Source organism: Eretmochelys imbricata, chromosome 2 (assembly GCF_965152235.1).
Source record: "Eretmochelys imbricata isolate rEreImb1 chromosome 2, rEreImb1.hap1, whole genome shotgun sequence".
Lineage (NCBI taxonomy): Eukaryota > Metazoa > Chordata > Testudines > Cheloniidae > Eretmochelys > Eretmochelys imbricata.
The window spans coordinates 2,226,472-2,253,279 of record NC_135573.1 but is presented as its reverse complement, the minus strand read 5'-3'; the positions used below and the strand labels follow the sequence as shown (position 1 = coordinate 2,253,279).

Sequence of the window (26,808 nt, the reverse complement as noted above, 5' to 3'; positions counted from 1 at the left end):
GCACAAGGCCGTGAAGGGTGTTTGTCTAAGAGATGTGCTAGGAAGTTCTCTGGCCTACACTATACAGAGAGCTGGACTAGATGATCACATGGTCTCCTCTTGCCCCAAAGGGACATGACCAAGAAGTCAGGGACTGTCTGCCAGAATGAGGTCAGTCCTCTGAAATCCCAGCCCCCAGGTCTAGCTACCCAAGCACATGGCCTAGCACCGAGCAGAAATTCCCACCTGGGCGCTGGCACCCTGCATGGATACGGCAGGGCCGCTGGAGGGAGCTGATCCTTTTGGTACTTACAGGCACAGTTGATGATTTGCCTCATGATGATCAGTGTCCCCACACGTATTCTCTCGTTGTGGTTCTCCAGCTTTGGGAGTAGGAAGCCAAGCAAGCGATCAGGAAATGTACAGGCTGCAGAAGAACAAGGCCACCATTATGGACACTCTTAGCTCAGGAGCAGCCAGCAGAAAGACCTCAGGCCAAACGCGGCCGGCAGTCACCTTAGTCTGACAGGCCTGCAGCCCAGAGACTACAGGTCCCAGGAAGCAATGCTGCCTCTCGGCATGAGCAAGGGGTATTCTCCTCAATTTGGTGCGCTGCATGCTGGGACAGGCCCCTCCGCAACTGAAGGCTGTGGCTTTGCAGTTTGTATTTCAAAAGTCATTAGTATACCCTCTATTTCTGCTATCTTGGCTCACATGGCCAATACTCCAGTGGAAGCTGTCTGCTGATCTGTGTGATGCCTCTGCAGTATTTTCAGCACGTCTCCCCCACTGGTTATGCATCTTAGCGACCTCTGCTGAACATTCAGCAGAGTTGTCCACAAGTGGACAAGCACAACCTCTTCTTCCCAAACCACCAAGCAAGCCGGTGGTTTAGAACCCAGGACCGTGCAGGAGGAGGTCAGGTTACACCTTCCAACATCTAACACCTTGCATTTATCACGGATGCATTGGCTGATTTCAGGCTCAGTCCCAGGAGACCCAGCTGAAGCAAGGTGCACTGGCATAAGTCAAACTCGTCATATAAGAAAAGAAAGGAATCAGAACTACTCTAGACATCTCAGAACTAGTGTTGCTACTTTGCATAAAACCAGTTGGAAGTGCGGCTCAGCTGTCAGGCTTTCAAGCACAAGGGCTAAGGACAGAGGGAAGTCATCTGACAGTGACTAGGCAGACATCTGGCAGGATCCTAATCAAACTACTGCTGCTTTAGTGGCAATTCCACAAGCTTCCTTTAAAGTATGAATCATTCTAAAGGGAAGCTTGCCAGAGCTGGGGGCTACAGGACTCAGTCCATAAAGGCTCCCACGTACAGGAGGCAGGGCTACAAGCAGTGCTAGAAATCACACCAGGGCTCTGTTTAATGCAGGACTCTAGTAGCCAGAGACATAATTCAACTAGCTCAGTCCTTCCACAGAGCTTTCATCCAGAGGCTAGCAGACAACCTGTGCGCTACACATCAGAGTGGAGTTCTGCTCTGAGGGGCTCCCTGGAATCCTGCCACCTAGTCTGGCTGCTGCCATCTGCTGCTTTAAGCAAAAAAGAGGGTAAAGCAAAAACCGTCAGGGTAAATACAAGCCAGTCTCTGTCCCCGTTATCCCTTCCAGCATACACAGCTAAGCTAGAGGGCTAACTGGCACGTGCTGCATTACTAGCCTCTATTTGTCTGAAGAGGCAGCAGAATCATCGGAAGTTACTCTGCTAAATGGCCCTCAGGAACGTGAGCAGTGAAACCAGATGCCTTCGGAGAGCGATGAATTCGCCACAGAGGTTGGAATCCTCAGCATCCCTGAGACATGCCACACCAGCAAACCTTCATACTCGAGCCAAGTCAGTCCAAGGCCAAGTTTTAAAATGGCCAGATCTCAGCAAACACCTCAGTTAAGCAAGTGGTGCCCTGTAATCTGCCTGCTTTTGGCACAGTCCCCACACGGGATGTGAGCAATTGCTTTCACCAAGCCTGAAGCCAGGGGGGACAGTCGAAACAAGAATCTGGTCAGTCTGTCTGTCCCATTTCCCCATCCCCCTCCCAGAACTGAAGTCTGCCAAACCCAACTGGACACCCAGACAAGGCGAGAAACTGGTTTTCTGCCTTCCCCCGATGCAGCCAGATCTCAGGTGGAGCTCAAACCTTCCTGAACGTGCCAGGAGACTGGCTCAGAGGGGGTCAGGAAAACCCCTTTCCCACAAATGCTGAACACTGACCACGAGAGTTTGCGGTTATGATCGGCATTTCCACAGGGAGGCAGAGAACCTCTGCAGATTTCAAACCCACACACAATGCCATAGACAGGCAGGAGGTAAGTCACAGCAAGAGTCCATAGGGGACTCGGCCTTCACCCCTCAGCCCCCTGCACCCTTACCAAGGACAGTGAAGCATCGAAGGACCTCGTTGTGGTTCTTTAAACTCAGGGGGACAGAGGGCTCCACTGGGGCACAAATCTGTTGGGGGAAAAGAGTCAAATCAATGAGAGCTGGGCAGCACTTGGCATTAAGCCCCACGCCAAACCCTTTCAGCTTGAGGTACGTTCGCAGGCACCGAATCCACACTCGCAGCTGGGCACGGCCAATGGAAGAGCCCAGCATTTCACAGTCCTGGAATCCAGGCCATATGCTGCACGTGATGCTCCCAGAGCACTTTAAACATTTGATCATTGCGAAGTAGCCTGGAGAAGCTGCGTGTACCTGCTAGCACAGACCTTCGCCCTCTTCAGTCATTCAGCGCTAGCAGAGAGCGTAGGTTCCACAGACAAGGCTCATTCAACAAGCTGGCGGGGGGTGGAAAGCGGTGTGCAGTGGCCTTGGCATATGGGATCAGCTAGCTTGTGGGTTTGGTTTGGAGCTGCTACACATTTCCATTTCATGTGCAGTTTAACATGATCAGAGCACAATCTATTTCCTTTGCAAGTCATTGCAGACTCCCTTCTTTTAAATACTAAAAATCGCTCTCTGCAGACTGCTCTAATATGCAGTCTATCTGGGGACCCCCTCCCCATCTGCTCCCTCTCCAGCTTGCAGACAGGACATATTTCTTACTGGCATCCGAAGCAAGCTGCTCATTGTCTGTACTTATGCCAGAAAGTTCCTGGCTGTTCAGGTCTTTTTGGCTAATGCTACTGCATAACTGTATTGGTTAAAATCAGTGACTCCACTCTCCACTTCTGATCCTGACAACAAGCTCTTGTGAGCAGCCATGCTGGGTCAGACCAATAGTCTATCTAAACCAGTATCCGGTCTTCCAGCAGTGGCTGGTGCCAGGTGCCCCAGAGGGAATGAACAGAGCAGGTAATCAAGTGATCCCTCCCCTGTCGTCCACTTCCAGCTTCTGGCAAACAGAGGCTGGACACTCAGACCATGTGTTACACCCCTACCCATCCTGGCTAATAGCCACTGATAGAACTAGATAAGTTCCTGGAGGACAGGTCCTTTTTTTAAACCCAGTTATAGTTTTGGCCTTCACAATATCCGCAGTAATGACTTCCACAGCTTGACTGTGTGTTGTGTGAAGAAATATTTATTTTGTTTTAGACCTGCTGTCAATTAATTTCATTGGGTGACCCCTAGTTCTTGTGTTATGAGAAGGAGTAAATACTTCCTTACTCACTATAGACCTCAATCATATCCCCCCTTGCTTGTCTCTTTTCCAAGCTGAAAAGTCCCAGTCTTATTAATCTCTTCATACAGCAGCTGTTCCATACCCCTAATCATTTGTTGCCCTTCTCTGTCTCTTTTCCAATTCCAATAGATCTTTTTTGAGATGGGGCGACCACATTGGCACGCAGTATTCAAGCTGTTGGCGTACCATGGATTTAGAGAGAGGCAATAGGATATTTTCAGTCAGGTTCTCTAGCCCTTTCCTGAGGATTTTTAACATTGTTTGGTTTTTGGCTGCTGTTGCACAGTGAGGGGATGTTTTCAGAGAACTCTCCACAATGACTCAGATCTCTTTCCTGAGTCACAGCAGCTAATTCAGACCCCATCATTGTATACGTACAGGTGTACCTAGAGTACTATTTCATTAGCACACAGTCTGCACAGGGTTGGCAGCCATTACCTTATGGTCTTATTTTGTCTTTGTGTAAAACACAAACTTTTTAAACACAGTTCTCACCACCTTCAGTTCCTCTGCCATAGCCACAGGCCTGCTGGCTGACTAAGGCACTTACAAAGACCAGTTTTACCAGACATACTAGCGCAGCTAGCGTTAGACGTGTGCGTTTATCAGTGTGACGGGCTCTCCTATCAGAAACTCCAGCCGGGAGAGCGGGAAGCCAGGAGCCTGGGCAAAGCAGTAGTGGAGGAAGGGCACTGAAGAGCACACGTCAATGCCTTGCATATTGCCCATCCCCCAGCCATGTGGAGCCCAGGGCTCCTGATCTTTCGGGTCCCAAAGGGAAAAAAAATTAATTAGCTTAAAAATATATTAACATGATTTAAAAGGGTGCCACCCTATAGACAGAGGCCATCTGATCAAGGGGGATCAACTCCCTCCCCCATGTATGGTTTGGCGTATGGAGTCAGCAGCCACAGGCTGGCCCAACCGAGCCCAGGCCAGGCTGAAGAGGAATGTGGGGTTATCCCTCAGCTCCTGTAGATTCAGGCACCCATAGCCAGAAGTGGGCTGGGGAGCAGGTCGTCCCAGCAGTGCCTAATCCTTAAAGTGGGCCTTCCCCAAGTGTTGTACCACAAACAAATCACAAGTCAGCCCCCAGACATCCTGGGGGGCCACACAGGAAGGCTGAGTGCACCCCCTCTGACAACTGAGCAGAAGCAGCTCTAGGGATTCACCGAAGTTTCTGCTTTTGACCCAGTGACCAGGAGTTAGAGTAAGTCTGTGCAAGCGGCTGGATTCAAACAGAGAATCGCAGTTCTTTTCCAGGCGAGCCGCCCTCCTTCACAAAGCTGAGCCGTACATGTACTTCCCAGCACTACAACGGCATTACCCCATTGGAGACCAGCGGTTCTGTCAATCCACTCAACAGCACCAGAGCTGTTTGCTCGAGTAGAAAAGCAATTCAAACAAAAGGCTGTCTGCACTTTGCACATGGTTATTCCTGCCGAGCCCCCTCCATTAGGGCAGCACGAACACTCCTCCAGCTGGTTCGGAGAATCACTGGACCCAGACTTCTCTAGAGCACCTGGCTCTGCTCCACAGCCATCGCTTGTCCTTCAGGAGTTCAGTAGCACCTCCCACCTGGCTCATTTCAAGCAGTTCTCTCCAGGCCACATCATTTAGCTCTCGGGCCGAGTCTCCAGAGAGAGTGAAAGAGGGTCTGTGCTTTTAGAAAGGACCACGACACGTGGGGACAGCGTCAGACAGAACTCTTCCAGTCCAAGCACCAGACAGGGTGACCAAGTGCAGCCCAGGACCATTTACTTAGTGCCAACGTCCAGACAGAATGCCCCTGAGGCAGGGACGGAGTCTCGGAGCTAGACGCTGAAGGAGGGATGCACAGCAATGGAAGAGGGTTTAGTGCTTTTTCCCCTAAAGTTATAAACACTTGGTGCCATGAGCAACCTCGGCGTTAACAGAGTACCTGCTCATAGGGCCAGGTTGTTAGCACAGATCAGGGCCTGCTCCTAGCACCGGATTCAAGAGAAGGCTTGGCTGCATGCCAAGGCATGCGCAGTCCATGGGCTAACACTCCCCATGGGAGAGCTGGACACTGATCGACTCTAGGTTATGCAGCCCGAGTGCAGCAGAAGCAGCCCAAGAGCACCCTCTCCGGCTAGGGCAGGGGTGGGCACACTCTTTGGCCTGAGGGCCACATCTGGGTGGGGAAATTGTATGGAGAGACATGAATGTAGGGCTGGGGCCTGGGTGCAGGAGTGTGGGGTGTGGCGGGGGGCTCAAGAGTGAGCTCAGGGCAGGGGGTTAGGGTGCAGGCTCCAGCCCAGCACCACTTACCTGGAGTGGCTCTGGGGTGGCAGTGGCGCGCAGCAGGGCTAAGGCAGGCTCCCTGCCTGCCCTGGCCCTGCACCACTCCCGGAAGTGGTCAGCATGTCCGGCAGTGGCTCCTGAGGGTGGGGTGGGGCAGGCTGCTCTCGCCTGTGGGTAACACCCCAGAAGCTCCCATTGCCTGTGCTTCCCCTTCCTGGGGAATGAGAACTGAGTTGGGGCGGTGCCTGCAGGCGAGGGCAGCGCAGGGAGCCCTCTGCCTCCCTCTGCGGCCGCAGGGACGTGGTGCCGGCCGGTTCTGGGAGCAATTGGGGGCCAGGGCAGGCAGGTAGCCGGTCTTAACCCCGTGGCGCCATGAGGCTTTCAATCTGGCCTATGGGATTGCCAGCCCCAACGGGCTTGATCCAGCCTATGGGCCACAGTTTGCCCTCCCCTGTGCTAAGAGCTTGGAGGGCAGGGAGCATTTGGAGAGATTAGATACTCGAGGGCATTAAAAAGCTCATTTAGGAGCCTGCAATAGAAAACTGGTTGTTGGTGGGGAAGCACTTGGACTCTTCAACCAAGTCCATGAGAGCTGTCCAAGAGGTGGGCAGTCTGGACATCCCAGGCAATTCAAACCTACCCCAAGGTGCATCCAACAAGGAACACTCCCAGCCAGTTACAGACCTCCACCACGGGCAGCTAGCGACCTCCCACCTTTCCGACCTCAAAACAAATGCACCACTTCCCCACCTTCCAAGGTCCGGCAACCCACCCAGAAAGATCCCAAAGACACCACACACACAAGATGGAGCCAACAGTCCTGCCCTACCAGGATGAAGGTGAAACCTCAGTTTCTCAGTAGCATATACAGGAACCATGGACAACTGGTGCTTAACAGTTACAGGATTAATCTAAAGGTTGATGCCAGAACACCACTGTAGGGCTCCCATGTGAATAAGATGCTCCATGATACGTCGATCTAGCTCCCTGGATTGTTAGCAGTACTTGATGTTGCTTGCTCCTAGTTTTCAACCTTTCAAGGGGTTTTTCTTTCCTCCACATTTGTTTGAGAATTCTGCCTTTACTGCTTCACTGGGAGGGGTGTGACCCTTGTTCAAGACAGCTGGAGCAGAAGAGCAAACAGCTTCTGATCCTGCTAGCAAGGGACTGGCTTCTCCTCTCCCCTGCCAGGGTCAGGCCATCTGAGAAGGAGCTCTCTGCTAGCAGGAGCACCTCAGGGCAGCTAGGAGGCCCCAAGCCCACTCTCTCTCTCTAGCAGAGAGACATGCTCTATGTTCCTCAGCAGCTCACCTTATCTGTGCTGGTAGCTGCAGCTGCTCCTTCCAAATACATCCCACCCCTTCTGGGACATGCACAGGCTGGCCAACCTGGCCCCTGCCCTCAAAACAGAAATATGGTCTCCACTTAGAGACATTTCTCCTTCCTCATTCCAAACTGGAGCCTGGGGCTTTCTAGACTGGGAAGTTCCCTCTGCAAGATGGGGAAGAGTTTAGGGTATGAGGCCCCTAACACACCCAGTTCTTGGCTTGACACAGGTGGCTGTAATGCTTGGATGGGAACTCCAGCGCCAGGCTCTGGATCCCATGTGCCATTTCCTGAGACCCCTTTCAGGAAGTTCTTATGAATGTTGGGTCTCACCAGCACCCAGCCCCAGAATAGGCCTCCCAGCCCTGCTGACCCATCTCGATCCTTACCTGGGGATGCAGGTTGCTCAGAAGGGCATCAAGCTGCGCGTCCAGAGTGCGGCTGCCAACGTTGACAGAAGCCTCAAGAATCTGGCACAAGCTCTGCTCAGAAAGAGACATTGCAATGCTGTGATTAGCACTAGGAAAAGGAACGGCCACTCCACTGGAAATGGAAGGGCAAAGACTTGGTGATCAGGAAGCAGAAAGACTCCGTGACAGGGATCCAAACATAGGAGACGCTATCCCAGTGCACACTAAGCTAAGGGGACGGGGCTGTAAAACAGTCACCTCCAAGTGGGAGCATAATCCAGCTGCTGTAGGTAAAGCACTGAGGTGGTTTCTGGAACTCACCCATCTCCCGCCATTCTCCTGCTGCAGCCAGCCACAGAGCAGCACCTCTGCATACTGGCTGCTGCAGCCAGCCAGGTAGGTCAGCAGACTTCCAACCCAGCCATTATTTCTCTGCTAACAGCACTCTGTCTTAGGGGGCTCAGCTGGAAGGCCTCCCCTTACAGGCAGTGGGAGCCAAGAAGCAGAGCAAGAGGAATCCAAGACAGAAGGAAGTACAGTGGTCCCAGCACCGGAGTAGGGCATGGGGTGGAGGGAGTGGTAGAGAGATCAGCCTGCCAGGTCATCTGGAGGGGACTCCCAGCCCACCAGAGAGGTTGCTATACTCTGGCTCAAGTAGCAGTAAGTTTGCCCCTCCCCAACAAAGAGGCACATGGCAGAACTAGCCTGGTCCCTGCCAATGGCAGGTTCAGCCTTTGCGGAAGAGGTATCAGAACCTGCCAATGCCACACTGGCCAGCCTCAGTGGTGCCATCCCTGGTGTGATTCCAGCCAAGCCAGAGCGTTTAGAGAAGGCAGGATTTGTCACCGTGCCGCACCACATGGGTCTGGGCACATGACCCGGCGCCTTCGAATGCTCCTTTGCTGCCAAAGCCTGGATCTCAGTCTGACTGCGCCGGGCAGGCGAGAAGACCGAGCAGGGAAAGAAGCGACAGGACTGTGGATCTGCGAGGGGCACCCGGCTTGTACAGAGCATGTGCACACACATGGGGAGCCTATCTTACAGGCAGTCTGTGCTCCTGTCCCACCCCCCCAACCCCCCCGCTGGGAGCACCCTATTCAATGCTCCATGGATTACAGGTAGCTGTGGGGACACACAAGAGGGTGCCCCTCCGTCTTGCGGGAGCAGTTTACCTTGGTCACATAGAAAGCCTCTGTATGCTTCTTGTAGAGTGCGAGAATTCCCGGGACCAATTTCGGGAGCTGCTCCTCGAGCTTTTCGCTGGGCAGCAGGTGACTCATGGGCCCAAGAGCCTTCACGACAGCGAGTCTCAGCTGCAGGGACAGAAGCCACTGGCAAGAGTCACAGGCTTCCCAGCCAGCCCTAGCCCTGTAGGCTGGGTCACGCTGCTAGACTGGCTCCAATACTGCCCCCACAGCGACACGACGGTCAGAGGGGTTGGTTTGTGCCCCTCTGGTGCCAGGAGGAGGTCTCAGGCTAACCACCACGCAGCCCGAGCCTGCTCCAAGGACCCACTGAAAGGTGCAGTGGCAGTGTAAGTTTGCCCACAGTGCTCCACCAACCCGAGGGCAAGGGGCGCTGGGTCTCACCATGCATTCAAAGGAGCCATTGGCATCAGGTGCTGAGAGAGAGGGTGGATGGCATAGCCAGGCCACCTTCCGTCACTCCCAAATCCAGATAGGTGGAGCACGCCCAGTTTCTTCATGGATAGGATTTGGAAGTTTCCCCCTCTCCCTTAGACTCAGCTGACACTGATGGTAGCTAGGGGTACACGCACAAGACTCTCCCACTCCAAGCTGCATAACTTCGGGACGGAGTGACAACTACAGCTGTCCCAGAGGGCAAACACTAGCATGGCATTAGAGAGCAAGACAGGTGCTTCTTCAGCCACCAGACTAGAGTCTTTAGGGTGGGATGGTGGAGAAAGGCCGACTCCCCTGCATGAGCAGTGGGAGGCCCAGTCCAATAGTGGAGATTTACGGGGAAGGTAGAAACCCACTGCCACACACAAGCCTCACAAGCTAATAGCACTAGCAAATGGCACAGCCGCACCTTGGCCTCCCGGCTCTGCAGCCAGATGTTGAAGAGCACATCATAGGCACTGAAGATCTCATTGGAGAAGGTGTCTTTCCTCACAGTGGGGTCAGGCGCTTTATCCAAGTTCGCCAGGTATTCCTGGATGCTCTCACTGAAATGCTGCAGAGCTACAAGACACAGGTTTACTTACATTTAGATGCTACACACCCAGGGTTAAAGTTAACAGTAGGCTTTCGACTGAGGTCTGAGATGCTGCTGTTTGAGCAACATCCAGCATCCTGGTGCTGGAACAATCACACTTTAACACCACAGACCTTCAGCACTGAAGGTGCAGCCTGCAGGAGAGGTCTGCGGCTGTCACAGGTTGACAAGATCCTTTTACTGGCCTACTCCTGTGCTCTAAGGCCTGTATTTAAGCCCTTTAGTCCCCATTTTGGTGCAACGGCTCCTGACAACAGCCATTTAGAGGCCGAAGCGGGGCAGATGTATCGGCTTAGTCCATTTGGAAAGCAAAGAGGAGACCTGGTGTTCAGGCTCAGTGCAGAACCCAACCCAGAGGGGTCCCCTGGAGGGTGGATCCTCCTCATCTTTATATCAGGCTTTGACTAATCAATAGGTCTGACCAGTAGGTGTCTGGTAAAGTTTCCTAATCAAATACACAAGGGGTGGGCAGGAAGCATTGTGCAGAGAAGAGAGGCGAGAACACACACAAGGCAGGTGACGGCGTGGGAGAAGCACACCTGGGTCTAGGATGGGAAGGAGAACAGGGGAAAGACAGGAAGGAAAAGAGGGGTTCTGTTTTTAAACATTAAATTAACCACGCTAGCCAGACTGACTGGCTACTACAGTAGCCGTGGCCCCCAACCTCCTCCTTCCTTTGAGATGCAGTGACCAGGCTGGTACAGGTTCTCACCCAGCTGATTTGTTTACTCCTTGGGCCAGCCATGTAGTTCTCAAGTCCCACCTTGCTATTGTCAGGAAAAAATCAGGACTTTTCAGGTAAGCCCAGAGAAGGGCCTAGACCCTTCATGTGGGACTTCCAGGAGCACGTCTCAAGCGTGGGATGCAGGGCTACCCTTCCCACACCTCACTTTGGGTGCCCGTATTTAGCGTCCCTCCAGCTTCCCCTGGGCCCTGCAGCAGAGGAGACTTCTGCCAAATGGGAGCCATTCAGGCATTTTAATCAGTGCCAGTGTGAAGAGTTTGGTGAATTTTGAGGGCTTGCACTTGCTGCCTTCATATCCTTTTACGCACCCAAAACCAACACGAACATCCCAAATTCATCATTTGAGTTAAAGGAAGAACATGCTTCCCACCCTGGGGCACGCTGCTGCCAGAGTCCCTGTAACACCGCTGAGGCCCTGGCACGCTGAAGCCCAGGAAGATTGATCTGCAGGTACCTGGAAGTTTCCTTTCTTACAGAACTAAGGTCCACAGAGCCAGCTTGCCCTGGCACACAGGGTATGTCTACACTGCCCACTCGGCGCAGACCGACTGATTTGAGCCCAACCCCCCCTTCCATCCACTCACAAGTCTGTCCGACTCAGGTCGGCAGGCGCACAGGACCAGAGTCCTGGGACCCTGCTGGGGAGAGGGTCAGAGCCAGAGTCTCACTGTGACCCTGGGCCAAGTCCTGTCACACTGCAGCTCGAGCCACAGACCAAGTCCGAAGGGCTGCACAGTGCAGCACGGATGCAGAAGCACGGCTGAGAGACCCTGGTCCAACAAGCATAAGCCCAGGGTTACAATGCAGTGCGGACGCTCAAGTGCGGGCTTGGGAACGTCAAGTCCACAAGCCAGAGACCCGGGTTTTCAGTGCAGTGCTGCCACACCCAGAGGAGAGATGGAAACGGACGTGCAAAGACAAGGTCTGGTTCACTAGGGAAGTGATGCCCAGTCTCTGCCATGGAGAAACGGCTGAGCTTTTTCTGGGATTCAGGAAAAGGGAATATGAAGGATCCTGGCTGTGGAAGGGGTCTCAGCTGGAGGGACCTCGTAAGGATAGGGCATTCGTGGGCTGCCAGGTCTTGTTCCACCCCGAGCTGCATGCAGGGGTCTGCAGCCACTGTAACAGCTCCGTAGGCTTTAGCAGGTTGAAGATAGGAAGATGCATCTACAGCTGCCCGGGCTCTGTTCCCTGCGGCCTCCTTCCCATCACTACTCACTAGGCAATTGGCAGGGAGGCGACCCACAACCAGTTACCCCTGGACATTAGCAATCCCAAATCTCTTCACATTAGTCACCTGACCTTTGGTTCCCAGTTGTTTAGCTTTTAGCTCCATTGCTAGGCATCAGCCCCCCAGCGTGCTGGGCCTTCCAGCCCTGACCCAGGGCAAAGCCCTCTCTCCCATGCTGCCCCTCTCCACAAATATCCAAAATGCTACCTTGCCCTCGATGGCTACAAAAACCGTGACAAGGGTTAGGCCTCTGGTGCACAGAGGCTTCTGCAATGCCATGCTGGCCAGTACGGTCTCCTTGGATCCAGGCTGAGATGGGAGTACCTCTGGTGTTTTACACTGCCACTGTATGCTCTTTGGGGCAAGGGCCATTTCTCTTCTGTTTGTACAGCACCTAGCACCCTGGAGTCCTCAAGCCCTGATGAAGGTGCTATGGTAGAGTACACACCATGAATCATGTAGTCCCACTAAGTCAATGGGGCAAGCACAGGCTTCAAGTCAAGCACCTTCCTAAGTGCTTTGCTGGACCATGCGAGAGCCCGCAGCCCTTGGGAGACCTCAGCACCTTGTGTATGACAAAGGCCGTGTTCTCTGAGGAATGAGCACAGGACTGGGGATCAAGAATGCCCAAGGGGTGCTCCATGCCTTGATACCAACTCGCCAACCTTTGCCCAGTCACTGCCCCTGGGTGCTGCAGCTTCCCTGAGGAAACAGGGGGAGACTGAATGACCTTTTGCAAAGAGGGGGAGCATTAATGATTTGCAAGACACTGAAGATATTTAGCACTTAGTGCTAAATGGCAGCACTAGACGAGAGAGCTTCATTATCCTGGAAAGACAAGTCACCTGCATTATAACCAACTTCCTCCTGGTAGACTCAGTGGTGACTAGCCAGGAACCGCGACCTTGCAATTCTATTGACAGCACTGACTCAAGCACCAAATCGCTGGCTGAGTGAGGCACAAGAGGAATATTTAAATGAGCTTCACTCACAGCTTCAAATATTTTTCCTCCTCACAGCAGCTTTACCTTAACTCCTTGGGAAACCTGCAAGGATGCATGAACGCTGTTTGGCAATTTCCATTATGCTTCAAACTGTTCAGTGCATCAGCATTCACTTTCAGGGAGCCCACTGGACTGCATTAGTCAGCACCGGAGAGAGATTTTGATTACTGCATTCTAGCAAATTCAGAGTCTCTCCATATCACTGTGTTATTCCAGCAACAAGAGCTAGTTTCCAAGACTAGCTGTGCTGCAGAGCGTGGTCACAGAAATCTCCCCCCTGCAGCCTGAGAGCCATTCAAAGGTTCTGCCTGAATCCATTTGTTCCCAATGCAGAGCTGCCCCAGGACTGAGACCCCTGTGCTCACACATCAGCGAGTGGGGATGCTGCGGTGGCCAAAGAGGCTGCTCGCCCAGCAGAGTTGAGAGCAAAGCTGCTGCATCTGGCAAAGCCTTTGAGAATAGATCAGTGCTCGCACAGACCTGCCCTTCTCTTTTCAGCTGGCTGATGAAGGAAGCCACAAGTTTGAAGCATCCTCTACTGGGATATTTGAGACTACAGTTTCACCTCCAGGTTCCTGTGATGACTACAGGATTCTGTCTTGGGCCATAAGACAGTAACACAATAGCCCAGAAAAGCCTAACAGGGCAGGTGGTTACAAAGCGACTGAACAAAGATGCAGACGTAACCCACCAGCCAGACACACCAAGAACCACATCAAACTTGACCCAATGTGCAAGATTGCCAACAGAACGCAGGCCCAAAGCCTGCTCTCAGCTCTGTGGGCAGCTCCAGCTGGCGTCAAAAGGAAGACCCAGCATCGGCGTCAGCTACAGCCGACAAGCACGAAAAGCTCAGCTCATCTGTTGGCCAGACCCAGACGCTCTGACCCGCCCCACCCCACCCCAGCTGTAGGCTCATGTTTTCCCACTCTGGCCCCCCCACTTCACATGAAGTGTCACTGAGCGGAGGCTGTTGGTGAACTCCCAGGGATGTTCAATTCTATACATCTTCAGTAAATTTCACTGAGGCAAAAACCTCACTGAAAGCCAAGAACACTTGGTCTCCTGCCTCTGAGAGCAGTTTTGAGACCAGTGAGCTCATAGTACAAGCCCCCCCACTCCAGGAAACAGTTAATAAAGCTCTTTGGGGCAGGACTCAAGTTTTCTGAAGTACTTTGCCCATTTTAGGTGCAGAGATAATCGGCAGAAAGGAAGAGCCAGGAAATCCTGGCCCAGTGATTACTTTGTTTAGAACTGTGACTAGGTAAAGGCATAAGTTTAGTTCACCTCCTTGAGGGATGGGGAGAAACAGGAGGGTTCCTAGGCCTGTTGGAAGTAGATTTGGGGGAGAAAATGCAGCAATGGTGCTGTCATAATTTTGAGACTAGGACTGATCCGTCAAGCTTTCATTCAAGTTCTCCCACCTCAGTTGGCAAAAGGGGACATTCCTCACCCCCTACAAAGAGCCATTTTAGTCCTGTGCGGCTTGCCCCCCCAAAATTCGTCACCCCTCCACCACTCACATCCTTGCCCAACACGTCTCCATGCTGTCCTCAGCTAGGAGAGAGTTCAGACTCCTTGTCCACTGCCCTCAGTCCACCAACTGCAACACAGAGACCACATCCCGAACCAAAGATCCCAATGCTTCCTCCTCACCCATTCTATAGGGCACTGAGCAGGCAAGAGAGCGGAATGGACTGGGTTAGATTCAAGCCAGTGCCCTAGAAATGAAAGGCTCAGTATCCTACCCGAGACAGCCATCTCCCAAAGCCAAGTCATTTAAAATACTGCAGTTCTGCTCTGAAACAACCTTCCCGGCCTTCGGGCAAGTCTTTCTTTCATAGGATGAAGTAAGTTCCTTTATAGTGAAAGCTAAGGGAGATACAGCTCCCAAAAACAACCCTTCAGAAGCCATCACAGCCTCAGTAAAAAGGAACAAGCCACCTTACCATAGCAAAACACAGACTTCATGTGGTCCTGTTTGGCCATTCCCAACATTGGCAGCATGGTCCCAAGGATGGAATTTAAGAAAGGCACCATCCCAAACACTGCAAGGGAAGAAGAGAGAAAGTTACAGTGGAGCAAGGTGAGTTGAGGCCGGGATCCTGTGGAAGAAGGATATGTAACCATGTAGTTGGAGACTGCCTGAGAACGCATATGTGGAGCTGATCAAATGAAGATTGAGCAAGCAACTCGCTTTGGCATCTAACATTGGAGCCCCTGACTCTGCAGCCTTGACAATCTAATGGGGTTTGCATGCTTGTTCTGAAGCACAAAAAGGGCAATTTGGTGATAAAAAGGAAGCTGCTGATTTCAAGAGCTCAGGTACAGAGCCTACAACCCCAAAGTTATAAATGGAGTTTCAGCAGCTAGCAGCCCCTCAAGTGCCTGGAGTTGTATCAGTTTAGACTGCCCCCAAGATGCAGGCTTCTGACCAGTCAAGAGCCACTTACTGCCAGACATTTCATTAGCCAGCAGATCAATTTGGAAAAACAGCAGATAGGCAGGGGCTTTGGAATCTGTGTAGTCCAACAGCAGGCTTGGTTTTAGTGAGGCTTTCAACACAGTCCTATGGGACATGCCCATAAAAAATTAGGGAACTGGGTTGAGATTAGATTACTAGAATGGTGGATCTCAACCTTCCCAGACCACTGTGCCCCTTTCAGGAGGCTGATTTGTCTTGCCTACCCCAAGCTCCTGCAGAATCAAACATACAAAAGTGTCACAACACACTAGCACTGAACAATGGCTGACTCTCCTTTTACCACTAATTATAAAATAAAATCAACTGGAATACAAATATCGCACTTACATTTCAGTGTATAGTCTATAGAGCAGTATAAACAAGACATTGTCTACGAAATTTGAGTTTGTCCTGACTTTGCCTAGTTTTACAACAGGCTACATAAAAAGCACTAGCGAACATCTAGATGAGCTGATGTATCCCCTGGGAGACCTCTGCATACCCCCAGATCCATTGTACCAGAAGATAAGAACATAACTGCCATACCTGGTCAGACCAATGGTCCATCTAGCCCAGTATCCTGTCTTCTGACAGTGGCCAATGCCAGGTGCCCAGAACAGAACAGGGAATCAAGTGATCCATCCCATCGACCATTCCCAGCTTCTGGCAAACAGAGGCTAGGGACACTTCAGTGAAATAATCTCAGTGCTTCTATCAGTGGGGTGGGGGCAGTGTGACCAGCCATGCCAAAAAGCGCAGATGTTCTTCAGTGTAAGTTCATGTTCTTTGCAAACTCTTCAGTTTGCATCTTGATTAAATGGTTCAGACAAACCATGTCCCTAGCCTCTATCCCTGCCCATCCTGGCTAATAGCCATTGATGGACCTATCCTCCAGGAACTTATCTAGTTCTTTTTTTTTAACCCTGTTAGTCTTGGTCTTCACAACATCCTTTGGCAAGGAGTTCCACAGGTTAACTGTGTGTTGTGTGGAAAAAAAATACTTCAGGGAGGTTTAAAAACCAAAGAAAAGGAAGTATTTTTTTCTACACAATGCATAGTCAACCTGTGGATCTCCTTGCCAGAGGATATTGTGAAGGCCAAGACTAACAGGGTTCAAAAAAAGAACTAGATAAGTTCCTGGAGGATAGGTCCATCAATGGTTATTAGTCAAGATGGGCAAGATGTGTGAACAATTGGTTCAAAGCTCAAGCTCAAAGAGTAGTTATCAGTGGCTCACTGTCAGACTAGGAGGGCATATCTAACGGGTCCCGAACAGACCCTGTGGGACCAGTACTCCTCAATATTTCCGTTAATGACTTGGATAATGGAGTGGAGAGTACACTTATAAAGTTTTTGAATTATACAAGCTGGGAGGGTTGCAAGCACTTTGGAGAACAGGATTAGAATTAGAGAGGATCTTGGCAAATTAGAGAACTGGTCTGAAATCAACAAGATTAAATTCAATAAAGACAAGTGCAAAGTACTACATTTAGGAAGGTGGGGGGGAAATCAAATGCATAGCTATAAAATAGGGAATAACTGTGGCTAGGTGGTAACACTGCTGAAAAGGGAAACATGGGGGTTATAGTGGATCACAAACTGACTAGGAGTCAAGCCTTTCTTGCCATTGCATCACATGAATATTCTGGGATGTATTAACAGGAGCGTCTATGTAAGATAAGAGGTCACTGTCTCACTCTACTCAGTACTGGGGAGGTCTCAGCTGGAGAACTGTGTCCAGTTCTGGGCCCCACACCTTAGGAAAGATGTGGGCAAACTGGAAAATCCAGAGGAGAGCAACAAAAATGATAAAAGGTTTAGAAAACCTGACCTAGGAGGAAAGGTTTAAAAACTTGATAAGTTTAGTGTTGGGAAAAGACGACTTATCCAGTGCCCCCTCAGCTGTATGTGCTGAGGGCTGTTCTAAAAAAGAGGACAGAACAACTGTTCTCCATGTCCACTGGTGGTGGGAAGTAGTATTGGGCTTAATCTACAGTAAGGGCAATTCAGGTTAGAAAGCTTTTAATATCTAACTCTAGGAGGAGTTAAGCTCTAGACTAGTCTAAGGAAGGTTGTGGGATCCCCATTGCTGGAGGTTAAGAACAGGCTGGACAAACACCTGTCGGGATGGTCTCGGTTTACTTGGTCCTGTCTCAGCGCAGGGGACTGGACTAGACGACCTCTCAAGATCCCTTCCAGCCCCACATTTCTGAGTCTAGGTCTGCCCTCTCCACTAGTGATGCCCTGCCCTAGAGATACGGTTTCTAGCTGATCACCAGGGAGCCTGTAAGGAATGGCTGGAGACAGCAGCACAATACTAATAGACACTGCTCGACTTTCATGACTACTTTGCCCACAAGCAGTGAGTGGTCGTAAGAGCGCACATCATGATTTAGTGTCACTTGTGAATTCCACACATTAACCTGGATTTGCATGATATGGATGCTGAGTGTGGAAGGTGGCTACCTGCTAGTCAGTGAAAGCTCAGTGCTCAGAGCACTAGACAGAGGCCCAAAAAAGGGGGTTGGAGAGACTCCCAGAGGCAGAAAAGGGTCATCCAATTCTTCGGTTTCAGAAGAGGAGCAGCTGTGCCTGACCACCGGAATTAGAGACCGCGTACAGGGCACTTCCAAGTACTTGCATAGTCTCACTGGTGCCTTGTGTGGCCGTACATCTTCTTGGGCAAGTAAACCTCCAGGATACAGAGGGGGAAACCGAAGGCAAAGCGGTTACGTGTCCTGCCCAGGGTCACAGCAGGTCAGTGGCAGAATCGGAAGTAGAACCCAGATCGGACTCCCAGGCTCTCGCTCCAGCCACACTGAGCTAGTGACTTAGCTTCCGTGCTCCAGCAAGAACTGGAGAATCCCTAACTTTCAAGGACACTCTGGACCACACCCCGAACTGCTGCAAGGCAGACCCACAAAAAGCTTGTGCAATGTCTGCCTCCAGCTCCATTCAATTGGAATCCTCGTGCAGCAGCCTCGACTTCTCAAAATGGGGCTGTCTGTCCTTTAATTTACCAAGGGCCTGGCTTTCAGCCACCATGGACTAAAACAGCCAGCCAGGCAGGACAAGTTCTGGAAAGCACCACCTCTTCCACCACGGGCTCCAGGCATGGTCTCCTCAGCCCATCTGGAGGCAGGAGAGGCACGGTAAGCTACTGTATAGCAAACAAGTAAATATTCCCCCCTTCGGATTAGAGGGTTGAACCTGCAGTGCCTCTTCCTAGCACAGACTTTCCAAACCCTCTGGCTGTACAAAACCCAGTTTTGAGTGAAATCCAGTGTGGTAGTTTTTGTTTTTTTTTTTTTAAATAGGAAGTATGCCAACTGCATTGAACTTCTTTGCAGAAGTTCACCACACCATGGAGGTGGCATAGTTTATCCTGGGACTATACCAGCTGAACTGCTCTCAGAACAACTCTTCCCACAAACAAGCGGTATCTCCACGTTTACCCCCAGCCCATGGAATCACCTGCATCTCCAGTCGTCCTCTTCCTAACAAAAAGGTTAGCTGCAGATAGGGCAGATAACCTACCGTTTGACACAGAGAGGTTTGCGAAAGTCTGCATGATGAAATAATGAGGCAGGATCCCTGGCTGAAATTTGGTCAGCACCTCCTCCATCACTTTGTTGATAAAACGCCTCCCCGCAGCAACCAGGACATTGCTTGCTGCTTGCTGCCAGTCATAAATGATTTCCTATGTCAAACAGAACAAGACCACATTAAACAAACAGTTACAGATCACCCCTGCAAGATGTTCTCCGCACGATAGTTCCTATTATCCAAGGAGAGCATATGCACTTTTCCATGCTGCCTGGTCAACTCAAAGTTTGCAGGACAGACCACATATACAGAAAAATGGCAGATTTGGGGGCAGGAGGGCACTGGAAAAAAAGTCAGTCCCCAGGCAGAATGCATGCCTACCTGGGCATTTACATGACACCCCCTGGAATAGCAGCTGCCTGTCATGCTCATTACAGTGTGCATACAAACAATTAACAAGCCAATTAAGATTTATACACACAAAACTAAACATCTACCCAGATATGTAAGTCTGTGCAAGACTAGAAGACCGACAATCCCAGGCTTTTCCTGAGCACCTAGAGCCCCTTCTGCCACTCAGCTGTGGTCACTTAAGCAAGGCTAAAGGGATGCCAAAGGGGAGAGACAGGCCCACCACATCCAGAAGGGGAGTGGCAGCAACTGACGTGACGCAGGGAGGAGAGAGGGGAAAGAACGAGGAACGGGTCAGAACCCTTGCAGCTCCTAACTCCAGATCAGAAATGGATACAGTAAGGAGACAATATAGGAGGAGAAATGGTGGGAAGCATCATGGAATGAGCCAGACAGATAAAAAAAACACAGTAACTCCTTGCTTAACGTTGTAGTTCTGATCTTGAAAAATGCTACTGTAAGCGAAACGATGTTAAGTGAATCCAATTTCCCCATAAGAATTAAATGTAAAGGGGGGGGTTAGGTTCCAGGAAAAATTTTTTTGACAGTCAAAAGATTTTTTATATTATATATATACACACACACACACACACACAAAGTTTTAAACAAACAATTGAATCCTGTACACTGCAATGATTGTGAAGCCTGGTTGAGGTGGTGGAGTCAGAGCGTGGAAGAGGGTGGGATATTTCCCAGGGAATGCCTTACTGCTAAAATGATGAACTAGTACTCTGCTGAGCCCTCAAGGGTTGTGGTTAATGTAGCCTCACATGCTACAAGGCAGCACGAATGGAGGGAGGGAATGGGCTTGTCAGCACTCGTTCTCCACTTGTAAGTTAACTCTTCTCTTCTCATGCCAGTATATTTATGCTTGTATCTGCAATTTTCACTCCATGCACCTGAAGAAGTGGGTTTTTTACCCACGAAAGCTTATGCCCAAATAAATCTGTTAGTCTTTAAGGTGCCACCGGACTCCTCGTTGTTTTAGGGAACTTAGGGGAGTGGGGAGCTGATGGGGGGCTGCCGGTCCACCCTGGTTCCAAGCTCCCACCAGCTACCTCCAAAGGGCTGCTCTTTCTGCCAGCAGTGGACAAAGCAGGCAGCTGCCAAACAATGTTATAAGGGAGCATTGTGCAACTTTAAACGAGCATGTTCCATTGCTAATCAGTTACAGAACAAGTTAACCGGGACGACGTTAAGTGAGGAGTTACTGTAACAGAACTACCTACAGCTTCCAGCTCATACCTTTGACTTGGTCATTTCATTGGATGCCAGAAAGATAACGATTTTGGCCGTGCTCTTGTCCAGATAAGCAATGTTATTCTTCACGACCGCTTCCATTGCCTTCAAGATTATTGTACGGTGGGGATAAGCCATCTGAGGAAAACAGAGCCACACATGAGTCCCAACGCTAAACGCAAGTCAGACCATCAGGTAGATCTCCACCCGAACAAAGGGCTCACCACCCTTTGAACGGTTTCAGCCTGTACGAGGGGTCTGCAGTGCACACATTGGCCTCAGCAGAGAGCCTTGGGGGCACCCCCTGGTTAGCTTTGGCCATGCTGAAAAGCTGACTAGTCCTACTCTTCTCTGCCTGTTTCTGATACGCGACAGTCCTTACCTCTCTGTTAGCACCTCTTAGACCAGTTAGTTTCTTGAATAGACTCTTGGGAGCAGCTTTGACAGAGATTTTTTAGAGTCCCAATGATAGTAACCCATATCCCTTTAGGCATTGCTCCTGCACTCCCCCAGCCGTCCGCTCAGGTTACTGACAAATCTCCTGATCGGTACTGCAGACGGACGGGATTCTTTCTGCATCCCGGCCCTAAAGGCAGAGAGCAAAGCCATACCTTTTCATGCTGCCGCAGATATTCATCACAGGAGTTTAGGATCTCTTCAGGCTCGCTCTCTCCCAAGTAGCACAGAGCATTGTAGATCTGTTCTTGGACTAATGGGTCCTTATCAGTAGTGGCATCCATCAGTGTTACGGCAAGTTCTGAGAAAGATACCCTAAGCATGAAACACGCTTTCCAACACCAATACAGGAATCTCTCTTCCTAGGAGAGAGGGAAAAGTCACTGCTGCCCCTACCGCAGGCACATCTGTTCTCCCACAAGCAAGTGGCAAGCCAGGACTCCCAGCTTTCCTTTCCTCTGGTCCACAAGAGGCCATGGCTCTGATGGAACATCCCTGCCACAGCACCTGCCTCCCAACCTTCAACTCCTCTGGGGTGAATCGCTCACCTCCACCCCTTCTAAAAAACCCCACACCTGACCCCTCCCTCACCTGAGCAGGGTCCAGAAAAACAGTTCCCCCAGCATCCCCATATATGTTTGACAGTTCCCAGTTAAGCCCCCTTTATCCAGTGCTGAGGCTTCACTTCTCCTGGTGGTTCAGTGACCTACATTCTCTCCAATTAGAGAGCTCTCAGCTCCTATTTTGTCCTAAGGCAGCTTTCAACACAGCTGGCTCCTCACTCACCTCTTAGTTTAACTTTGCTTTTTGAGAAGGCTACGTATGTGGTTACAGCCGAGTGCAGAGTACAGACACTGCATGGGTACGAACAGCACAGCTTAGATGAGCAAAGTGCCCGACACACTCAAACCCCCAGCATACACATCCTATGGGGCAGGCTCTCGACACACCCAAGCAGGGTCTCCCACACCTACGCTGCTATTTTTAGGCAGCCTCTGGCCATCTTCCACATGCAGCCCTCAGTGTAGACAGAGCCTTAATGGATCAAACACCAAGTCTCTTTGCAAAACAGGTTTCGTAGACCTGGAATTGGTTCCATAGCCCTTCTCGGAACCCTCTCCAGTTTTCAGATACCATTTGTGAGTTCCCGCTGCAAAATCCGTCAGAGAATCCCCTTCTCAATATGGACTTCACTATCAGGCTGCTTAGCTTTAGCTCCCAAGGCTGTAAGGGTTGAGCCATCTGTAGCACTGGAGGAGCTTAGAATCAGGCTGCACAAGAAGCTCTCAGGAAAGAAACCTACACTGGCTACACAGTTCTAGCCCAACAGCACATTCCAGCGGCGCTGGGGCTGCACAGCAGGAGGGCAATCCAGGCCCTGAAGACTTGGGACTGGGGCACAAGCAGCGAGGGCTGGGAAGGGAGGACATCCTATAGTTTGACTTAGATGGCTCTGCGCAGGTGGGCCAAGGACGCTGGGTTAGTGAGATACAAGGAGCAAACCAGTAGCTACCAGATTTGGAAAAACGCCACCATCCTGGCTGTCAGACTCTCTAACTAGGCACACTATCTTGCTGGCCTTGTGCCAAGTGGACAGCCACTAGGGCAGGCCGCTCTTTCTCCAGAGTGGAAATTGTTCTGGTCGAACCCAGCAGCACGTACTACTTGTTCAGAGTATTCCTCCCAGCACGCATTGCCTTCCCTCTATTAACACTGAACTCTATCTGCCCCCGGGCGCCCCTCTTGCCTAGCTTTGGTCACAGATTAAGACCAGAAGGGACTATCGTGATCATCTAGTCCAGGGGCTCTCAAACTTCATTGCACCACGATCCGCTTTTTACAACACAAACTACTACATGATCCCAGGAGCGGGGACTGAAGCCTGAGCCCGCTCGAGCTCCAGTGCCCTGGGTGGGGAGGCCAAAGCTCAAGGGCTTCAGGCTGAGCCCAGGGGCCTGTAACCTGAGCCCCACCACCAAGGGCCAACGCCCTGGGCCCCAGTAAGTCCAATGCCAGCCCTAGTGACCCCACCCTGGGGTTGAGACTCACCCTGGGGTCAAGACTCAGAGTTTGAGATCCACTGGACTCTAGTATCCTACTTAAGAGGCCATCAAACTCCACCCAGTAATTCTTTTATCAAGCCCATGGTTTCTGGTTGAGCTAGACTAGAACATCTTTTAGAGCAGAGGTGAGCAAACTACAGCCTGCAGGCCACATCCAGCCCGTGGGACTGTCCTGCCCGAGCTCCTGGCCCGGGAGGCTCGCCCCCTGCCCCTCCCCCACTGTTCCCCCTCCTGTGCAGGCAGTGGGGCTGCGAGCTCCTGCCGCTCTGAGCGGCACAGTGGGGGGGCAGGGGGCGGCACGCATGCACAGTGGGGGGGGTTGGGTAGGGGGTTCCCGGGGGCAGTTGGATGGGGTGGAGGTTCTGGGTGGTCGGGGGGGTTGGACAGGGTGTGGGAGTCCTGGGGGGCCTGTTAGGGGGCAGGGGTGTGGATAGGTCGGGGCAGTCAGGGGACAAGGAGCAGGGGGAGTTGTATGAGTCAGGTGTTCAGAGGGGGACAGTCAGTGGACAGGAAGTGGGAGGGGGCAAATAGGGGGCAGAGCCTTCCCTACCTGGCCCTCCATACGGTTTCACACCCTGATGTGGCCCTCAGGCCAAAAAGTTTGCCCATCCCTGTTTTAGAGCAAACAGCCAATCTGTAATTGAAAGTGTCAAGAGCCTGACGATCTACCACTCCCCTTGGCAAGGTGTTCCAGTAGTGAGCTACCCTTGCTGTCCAAGAATGTGCCTTGCCAACTCCCTCAAGTTTCTCTAGACCTAATTAATTAACCACCATAACCAACAACATCTACAGGTTTACACTACCTCATGGTCCACTCCTGTATCCTGCTCAATACTAAACACCCAAGGGTGGACTGTTAGACTCCTGCCATTTATCTGCAGCACTGCATCTAGCAATGCAGGGCCTACATGGCCCTAGCCAGGGATCAGCGCCCCACCATACTCAGCATTTTGCAAGCATGAAGCAGACCGTGCCTGGGCTGGAGACTTCAGCAGCTCGTGTGGTGATAAGATGCAACAGGTGAGAGAGACAAGTGCGGCATAGGGGTAACAAGGTAACAGTGCAGACAGATCTGTTCCCCTAACTAATCATAGGTGGCCACCAGCCCAGCCAAGCTCAGATGGGGTGATTTACTGGCACCAGAGCAGAGGTGTGTGTGATTGAAGAGGATATGGTGGTGGCTTTATGACCAATGTCAGGGAATTTCACTCTCATACAGTCTCTTACAGATGGGTAAAGTACAACCATGTTTGTGGGAGAAGTAACCAAGCAGGTGATCCAGCCTTTCTGTGTCTTGGCCAGTTTCTAGTCCACATCAGCACTTAAACGCTCACCACACAATGACTTCATTTCTTTGATGCTTCTTGTGAGGACCTTTGCCAGGAGGCTTTTAAATTGGTTTTAGGCACCAGCTCTCCTTTAACCACTTTTGTGGACAAGTTTGCAGATTGTCTATGCAGCTCCATATTACTGGATTTTATTGTTAGCACATTGTATTGCATAATCACAGCAAGCATACAGCCCTCTCCCTGAGCTTTGCTACAGCCCATGTCTATGTCCCACTGAAGCAGATCAGATGCCCCACTCCATCTATTGCCATGAGGCAGGGGGAACACATGTCCCCTCACTTTGAGAGCTGAGAAAGAGGTAGGAATGTGCATGTTGCTTTCCCCCCTTCTCAGGTGATTGTAACAGCTCAGTCTTCAGTCACTCAATTTTAGGAATCATTTGTCTCCTCTCAAGGTCCCTTCCAGTCCTATTATTCTGTGATAGCCAACAAGGCTGTCAAGTTAAACAGAGCCAGACCTCATTAACTCAATATACTGCTGTTTATTGTAACACTCTTATGGTCCTACAGAAATTTTCAGTCCAAGCCAGCTTGAATGTTCCAGGAGCTCTAGATCTTTATCAACTGCTTTAATTCTAGACCTTTCATTATCCTGCACTCCCATCAGACACCCATGTTGTAGATAATTAAAGAGCACAGCATGTGTGCTTATAATGCTAAAGATTTTTATTTGATGTTGTGAAGCAGTCACTCTGGCTGTAGTCAGAATCTGTAGCAGGAGCAGCTGTGCACACAGGTAAATGGCAATGTTGAATCATTTAAAGGAGAGTTGCCATCCACCACAACTCTTGGCTTCCTCTTTTTGATGCTGAAAGATTCTATTTCCACATGTTTGTCTAGAGTCACTAGCCAATTGTCAGGATCACATTTTCTTCTTCAATTAGTCCTCTGGCTCCTCCCCTCTTAGACTGTGTTCCTTGAGGTTAGGACAGGATTCTCAGGACAGGAATGTCAGCCAGAGAGCACATGGGAGTCATACCCCATTTACACCCAGGGTGAGGCCAGGTAGGGCCATCAGGGACAGGCTTATTATGCCTTGTGTAAAGGCAAGGAAATACATGGGAGTCCCTAAAAGACAAAAGGCACTGAAATAAATGAGACTCCCTGAAAGCCACTGCAGGGATAACCTCCTTAACACAAGTATTAGAGAGGACTGTGTTCCTACTATCTGAAAAGAGCCTAAGGAATGTTTGTCTGTGCATCCCAAGAACAAGGACTGTTGAAAAGATGCAGATCCCAATGCAAGTCAGATCCCAATGCAAGTCAGATCCCAATGCAAGTCAGATCCCAATGCAAGTCAAAGCAGCTATTCCCCCACATCCGACAGCTTTATACCTCCTGGTTCTAGCATGCCAGCAGCAAGCACTTGTCTACTGCTGGATCAAAGCAACATGCACCCAACAAGACAGACCTGTTGTGAATAACCCACATGAGTGGTTATTAACACAATGGTACATTATGCTGCTAGAAACATTCCAGGTGGAGATCAGGATTTCGAAAGGAGCAGGTAAGGACTTGGTTATATTACAAGTTGCACTTTTTCCAACTTGTAATTTTCCAAATTTGTTAGTCTAAGGTGCCACAAGTCTTCCTGTTCTTTTTTCCACAAGAGAAGTCTTAAACTGTTTTTTTTTTTTAAACTGCACAAATATCAGAGTTTACGTAAATCAGCAAGTCACTTCTCCACTGACTTCAGTCGATCAAACCAAGCCAAATTTGCATCCACCTAAAAAAAATGTGCTCACAATTTCAGACATTTAATAACTGATTTTGGTTAAATTGGTGCAGTTTGCAATATAGAGAAGGCCAAAGATTCATTTCTAAATAGAAGAGTTAAGTGCAAAGGAGACTTGCCACCTCCACTCAGCCCTGCCAGGTGTACACACTTCTCCAGAGGCTATCAAAAAACTAACTTAGAGCCATGAGCAATATATTACAGTTTGATGCTATATCTCTTGCAAGTCACTCGCGAGACCACAGACAATGATGATACAGTGCCAATGGGCTCTCAAGGGAGCCCAGACAGTCAAGTTTAGTCCCATTCGGAACTGCTTCCTGACATGCAGATTAGACTGTGGAATAGTCTCCCTAGGGAAGTGGAAGGGCCATCAGATGGGCCATTTAAAACAAGACTGGACAAGGTACAGACTCCTACTACAAGGAACAATCCTGCCCTGACCTCCAAGGGACAGGCTAGATGAGATCTTAGTTTATAGTGCTTACAGTAGGAAGCCAGAAGAGGGAAGGGAGGGAAATGATTCAAGGTGAAAAAACATGAGAGCACAAAATTAATGCTGGTGTCACAACAAGAGTCATTCTGCAGCCAGACAGGTGCCACCATGAGCAGGGGGCTCTGGATACCCACTGTAGTTAGAAACTTGATTTCAACTGTACTGCAGTGGATGGTCTTGGCCAGTCCACCTATGGGCCAATTATAGTTGTGGGTCCA

The 26,808-nt window shown here is 50.6% G+C and overlaps 1 protein-coding gene across 4 annotated transcripts in view; it reads right to left on the bottom strand.

Annotated features, from left to right (window-relative positions):
• MROH1 (maestro heat like repeat family member 1) overlaps window positions 1-26,808 on the bottom strand; it is a 104,457-nt gene that overhangs the window by 71,180 nt on the left and 6,469 nt on the right. For all 4 annotated transcript variants that reach the window (XR_013345058.1, XM_077809631.1, XM_077809630.1 and 1 more), the window contains 9 exons: window positions 21,104-21,249; window positions 20,499-20,630; window positions 18,834-18,996; window positions 14,782-14,880; window positions 9,667-9,818; window positions 8,787-8,927; window positions 7,594-7,686; window positions 2,361-2,439; window positions 293-406 (listed from right to left, as the gene is read on the bottom strand). Coding sequence is in view for 3 of the 4 variants with exons in the window: in XM_077809631.1 (XP_077665757.1) it covers window positions 293-406; window positions 2,361-2,439; window positions 7,594-7,686; window positions 8,787-8,927; window positions 9,667-9,818; window positions 14,782-14,880; window positions 18,834-18,996; window positions 20,499-20,630; window positions 21,104-21,249 (1,119 nt within the window). In the remaining variant the exon portion in view is untranslated. The remainder of the gene's footprint in view (window positions 1-292; window positions 407-2,360; window positions 2,440-7,593; window positions 7,687-8,786; window positions 8,928-9,666; window positions 9,819-14,781; window positions 14,881-18,833; window positions 18,997-20,498; window positions 20,631-21,103; window positions 21,250-26,808) is intronic.